General features: G+C 37.8%; 1 protein-coding gene across 1 annotated transcript in view; it reads right to left on the minus strand.

Moving 5' to 3' along the window:
* The window catches only part of cdk1 (cyclin dependent kinase 1), a 9,498-nt gene extending 4,088 nt beyond the window's left edge, over nucleotides 1-5,410 (minus strand). Inside the window, exons 1-6 of the mRNA XM_016453474.1 lie at nucleotides 5,278-5,410; nucleotides 4,602-4,648; nucleotides 4,281-4,437; nucleotides 3,047-3,170; nucleotides 2,072-2,242; nucleotides 1,821-1,984 (exon numbers count right to left, since the gene is read on the minus strand). Coding sequence (XP_016308960.1) covers nucleotides 1,821-1,984; nucleotides 2,072-2,242; nucleotides 3,047-3,170; nucleotides 4,281-4,437; nucleotides 4,602-4,638 — 653 coding nt within the window. The 5' untranslated portion in view covers nucleotides 4,639-4,648; nucleotides 5,278-5,410. The remainder of the gene's footprint in view (nucleotides 1-1,820; nucleotides 1,985-2,071; nucleotides 2,243-3,046; nucleotides 3,171-4,280; nucleotides 4,438-4,601; nucleotides 4,649-5,277) is intronic.
* Nucleotides 5,411-6,249: the final 839 nt, after the last annotated feature.

Raw genomic sequence — 6,249 nt, forward strand, 5'->3', positions numbered from 1 at the left:
CGCGGGGAAGAAAAAATCTTCGGTCTGTCCAATGATTGTAAAGTCATTAGGTCTGTCAGACTTGAGATATTTTAGCGGGAATGTGACCAAAAATATTTAAGACCCAATTCGAATCCGAATTTAAGACATTTTAAGACTTTAAGGATCCACGGACACCCTGTTATTAAAACAATTTTAACTCATGTTAGCAGGTCCTCAACCCAAGCACATGCTCTACACTTCACCACAATGGTAGCCCCCAAAAACACTAACATACCAGAAACTGTTTTAAATACAAACATAAAAGACCATTAAACAATAACAAGTCTCTCAATTTTATCATCTTATTAAAAAATGCATAAAACAACATTTTATTTACTCTCCTTATTTTATTTACTCTCCTTATCCAGCCCTGTGCAAAGCATGATGGGAAGGGGAATTCCACTTCCTAGTTACAAAAGTAAAATAATTTATGTACTCTCAACTCAAATGAATTAAGTAAATTGGTTCCATGCAACAGAATCAGATATAACTTTTTTTTAAAACTAATTATCCAAATATTGTATAATCCTACAAAGCTATTATTATCAGAGCATGTGAGCAGAGCATCACGAGAGAGTAGTCATTTTACCAGCGTTGCCATGTTACAGCACAGTAGCACTATTGCAGACAGGAACAAATATACTAGGGGTGTGCCAATTTTGATAGTTGCATCCTAAAGGCCCGTTCACACCAAGGACGATAACTATAAAGATATAGTTCTAAAAATCGTTCTCAGTATTAAAGAATAGCAGAGTTCACACCACAACTATAACGATAAAGACAAAGAAAAACATTATCGTTGGAATCACTTTCAAAACGATTTTTTTCCAGCTAATGAACGCTAAAAAAAATTGACAGCCAATCAGAATCCATCCTGCTGTAACGAGATCGAGAATTTAAAGCATTCAGGGATGCACCGAATTTTCATATATATATATATATATATATCTGGTGCACCGCACCGCCCCGCAGTGTTCAGCAGATTTCACTCTCCTTGTCACTGTGCGGTGTGATGCTCCGCTCAATATTCCGCTCTATGAATGTGCGGTCAACCTCGTGTACCGCTCATACTCACCAGAAAAAGCAAAGTTCACTCAAATAACATGCCGACAGGATATTTCTTTGTAGTATATTTTAGGGGTGTGCCGGTACGAGTATTGGTACCGAACGGTTCACGGGGCAAATTCCAAATGGAAGTTATCATTAGTGTTGCTTTCGTCAACGAAAATTATGACTAAATATCGTCATCAACGAACCTTTATCACGTGACGAAAACGAGACGAGACGCAACGTAAATGCTGGTCATGTGACGATGACTATAATTAAATGTATAATGCAATATTGCGAAAGTTCAGTGCATCCCTGAAAATCTTTAATACTGTCCGACAACTGATGGAACCAATACATTATGCAAGTCTTAAGCCCCGTTCACACCAAGAACAATAACTATAAAGATAACTATATTAGCGTCCACACCAGCAAACGATATCGTCTATTTATTCTAAGCACACGCTCGTCTGCCACTTTAAATTCCCAAGCTCATTACAGCAGGATGGATTCTGATTGGCTGTCAATTTTTTATCGTTCATCAGCTGGAAAAAAATTATTTTGAAAGTGATTCCAACGATATCGTTTCTCTTTGTCTTTATCGTTATAGTTGTGGTGTGGACTCTGCTATTCTTTAATACTGAGAACGATTTTTAGAACTATATCTTTATCGTTAACTTTATAGTTATCGTCCTTGGTGTGAATAGGCCTTTAGGATGCAACTATCAAAATTGTTCCAGAAGTCAGTATACCTGAAGATCCTGAAGAGCTGGTCTATTTCTGAGTCTCCATGGAAGAGCGGTTTCTTTGTAGCGAGTTCAGCAAAGATGGTACCAATACTCCAGACGTCTACGGGTGTGGAATAACGTGAGGCCCCCAGCAAGACTTCTGGAGCTCTGTACCACAGAGTGACCACCTGTGCAATCAGACAGTGAGAATAAACACGTCAGCATGATTGTTTGCTGAACGCTTTGAGAAACGAGGAGAAATTACTCTCATGTACCTCATGTGTGTACACTCTGACCGGGACTCCAAAGGCACGTGCCAGCCCAAAGTCTGCCAGCTTAATCACACCTTTATTATCAATCAGCAGGTTCTGGGGTTTTAGGTCACGATGCAGAACCCTGCGACAGTGGCAGAACAGAATCCCCTCAAGGATCTGATACAGGTAACTCTACAGAGAGGACACACACAAAGCTACGGTTACTTCCAGGGAAAGACTCTATACTTGGGACCTACTGCACAATCCAGACATAAATCAATACAAAACGTCTGGGAAAGTAGTAGAATTTATACATTTGATCATGCAAAAATAATCTGAATAGTGTTGAATGTACACTACCATTAAAAAAACAAAAAACAAAAAAAAAAACAGTAATATTGTCAAATATTAACTGTTTCAGTCTTCAGTGTCACATGATGCTTTGAACATTTTTCTAGTATGCTGATTTGGTGTTAAAACAAAAAAAACAGTAATATTGTCAAATATGAACTGTTTCAGTCTTCAGTGTCACATGATGCTTTGAACATTTTTCTAGTATGCTGATTTGGTGTTTAAGTAACATTTCTTATTTTTTAAGCATTGAAAAGTGTTGTGCTGCTTGCTATTTTTGCGGAAACAGAAGCAATCTTTCTTTGATGAATAGAAAGTTTAAACAAAATGTAGAAACAAAATATTAGTAACATTATAAAAGTCTTTACTGTTATTTTTGATCAATTCAATGCATCCATGCTGAACAAAAGTATTCATTTCTTAAAAAAAAAAAAGAAATCTTCAAACAGTAGTGTATTATAGAAAGCAGACCCATTAAGCACTACAAAGGTTTCAAAGGTCTAAGCTGGTAAAAAGGGAATTTAAAATAAGATTTGAATACTGAGGGTCTTTTTTCATTAAAAAAAGTTGTTTATAATTCTGCACCATTTATTAATCAAATAAGCTAAGGTTGTATGTTTTAATATTGTACAACATTTAATGCACCTTGACCAGCATGGGATCCATGAACTGGCCTGATGGGATGGAGTCCAAGTACTTCTTCAGATCCATGGACAGAAATTCAAACACCAGGTATAACTTTGACTCCTGCATCAATACATCCAGCAGGCTGTAAAAAGGGAACAGAGGAAAAAATAGAGTTGAATCCACACATAAAGCAGTAATGAAACTGGAAACCATCATTTTCCAAAGCAGCTGTTTGTTACATTTACATATTAAAATAGAAAAGTTATGAGTTGTAATAATTTCACAATCCTACTGTTTTTACCACATTTAATAAATAAATGCAGCACCTGGTGAGCATAAGAGATGTCTTTAAAGGGTTAGTTCACCCAAAAATGAAAATTCTATCATTAATTACTCACCCTCATGTCGTTTCAAACCCGTAAGACCTTCGTTCATCTTCGGAAAACAAATTAAGATATTTTTGATGGAATCTGAGAGCTGTCTGACCCTGCATAGACAGCAATGCAACTGAAATGTTCCCAAGTCCAGAAACGTAGCAAAGAGATCGGTAAAAGAACCCATGTGACATCGGGAGTTTAACCGTAATTTTATGAAGCTACGAGAATACTTTTTGTGCGCAAAAGAAAACTACTTTATTCAACAATTCGTCGCCTCCGCATCACCCTGTAGTGCCATTTTGGACAGTATCAGCTGGACGTAAACAATGTATGCTGTTCTGTGTCAGCTGCGTCACACGGATACGCGGTTTTTGTTCCGATCAAATCACAACAACGTAGGAAACAGATCCTGCGTGACGCAGCTGACACAGAACAGCATACGTTGTTTACGTCCAGCTGATACTGTCCAAAATGGCGCTACAGGGTGATGCGGAGGAGACGAATTGTTGAATAAAGTAGTTTTTTTTTCTTTTGCACCCAAAAAGTATTCTCGTAGCTTCATAAAATTATGGTTGAACCCCTGATGTCACATGGATTCTTTTACCGATCTCCTTGCTATGTTTCTGGACCTTGATCGTGTAAGGATCCTTGCTGTCTATGCAGGGTCAGACAGCTCTCAGATTCCATCAAAAATATCTTAATTTGTGTTCCGAAGATGAACGAAGGTCTTACGGGTTTGAAACGACATGAGGATGAGTAATTAATGACAGAATTTTCATTTTTGGGTGAACTATCCCTTTAAAAACATTACTTCAACTTTTGAACAGTAGTGTACACATGTCATTTTGATAAAGATGTCATGAAAACTCTCTTACCATACAACATTGGGATGCTGGAGCTCCTTGAGGAGGGAGATCTCTCTGACAGCAGTGCTGGGAACCCCCTCCTCCTCACTCTCCAGGCGGATCTTCTTCATAGCAACCACCTGTCCAGTGGTTTTATTCCTGCCCTTATATACCACACCATATGTACCTAAGGAACAGACATACATATGGATTTCCATCAGAAATCTACAGAAAAAAAATACCAAGGACTCTCATATTCTGCCTCGAAACAAACTCTGAGAGACACACTGAGAAAGAGGCCAGGAGACAACACTAGACAGCTGACTCTACACAAAGAAAATTTCAACTTACCTTCACCAATTTTCTCTATCTTCAGATAGTCATCCATTTTCTCAATACTTTGAGGGGAAAAAAGACTGAATAAGTACATTTACAACAGCTGAACATACTGATACTACAAAAAGAACGTATCTTCAAAAATCTAGATGTGTCAAACAGACTTGTCTATTTATTTTCAATACACTCGCTCAGGTTTATGTTGTTTTGAACATAAGTTACGGTCTAATGTAAGATGTGCCATGTATGTAAAGTAAATACACATAGACATGAGGTATGAAAGACTGAATATTTCTGACCTTTACAACTGTTAGTCTTGACATCGCAAACATTATCATAAAATACAGGGACATTTCTGAAGATTCATAATTTTGTGCTTATAAAAAGTCACATTTTTATATCCATGTTTTGCCAAAGAAACAATGTGGCCACTTTAAATCAAGATGCATCAGAAACGTGTTAAAACCAAGGAAAAGCGATAAAGACACTGATCGGCTTTTATTCAGGACCTATGTTTGTAAATCATATTAATCAAGCGATTATTCTGAAATTAAGAATACAATATAAAGTACATGTTGAAGTTAAATGACTCGGGAGTTTTTTTCCCAGCGCGGCCTGAGCAAATTGAAAACGTTCAACGATCAGAATCAAATTGGATAACAGTCAATCGTTTCCATATATTAAAACTCACCTTCTCTGTAACTATATCGAATCTGGATGAATAACCAAACTCTTCTATTTTCCTCCAATATCTTGATGAAGGTCTTTGAGAACAGAGAGAGCGTGCGGATGTTATGTATCTCGCGAGTTCCTTGATTCAAACTGGCCGCGTAGACGTAATTCAAAAGCAGCCAATCGGAGTGCTTGGTGGACTTCAAACTAACCAATCAGATGATAGGGCGGGTATGAGCGGGAGTATAGCGTCTGTCTGAGTGTGAGTGCGCCTGCGCGGTTTGTTCATTTAATATTGTGCAGGTATAGTCATTTTTCACGTTTTTCCACTATGTTCATTGCTACAGAATCACTGGTCTTCAAACTAACCAATCAGATGATAGGGCGGGTATGAGCGGGAGTATAGCGTCTGTCTGAGTGTGAGTGCGCCTGCGCGGTTTGTTCATTTAATATTGTGCAGGTATAGTCATTTTTCACGTTTTTCCACTATGTTCATTGCTACAGAATCACTGGTAGTGTGTTAAAAAAAAAAAACAGTTTCTCGTTTCACTGGTTGTCCTAAAAGACCCTACTGAAGCAGCCTTCCAGTTCATGATGTTCAGTGCTACTGACTTGTGAGTGTTTTTAATTCCACAAACCTTCCAATATATGACACATACAGTACGTATAATTACATTGTATGTACCAAACATATGTTTGGCTTGTGTGTGGTCTGTCAGGGTCTGTAGACACGTGCACATACATAGGTGCAATACTCTGTTTCACCACGTGGCCTCGCTGTCGGACTGCTGTATATAGTGAGTGTAAATAAACCAGATGTCCACCAGTGAGGGCGCTGTTGTGTACGTCAGTGTGGTGACATCATTATTATTTTACTCGCCCTGAAGACATTATAAAGAGAGACAAAAGTGTGGTGTACAAAAAGTAATGATATTAAGATGCTATTCAAATGTGAATATTATTAAAAAAAAAACAAACAAACCCTAGCTTT

This window comes from Sinocyclocheilus anshuiensis, unplaced genomic scaffold (genome assembly GCF_001515605.1).
Source record: "Sinocyclocheilus anshuiensis isolate Anshui unplaced genomic scaffold, SAMN03320099.WGS_v1.1 scaffold1719, whole genome shotgun sequence".
Classification (NCBI taxonomy): Eukaryota; Metazoa; Chordata; class Actinopteri; order Cypriniformes; family Cyprinidae; genus Sinocyclocheilus; species Sinocyclocheilus anshuiensis.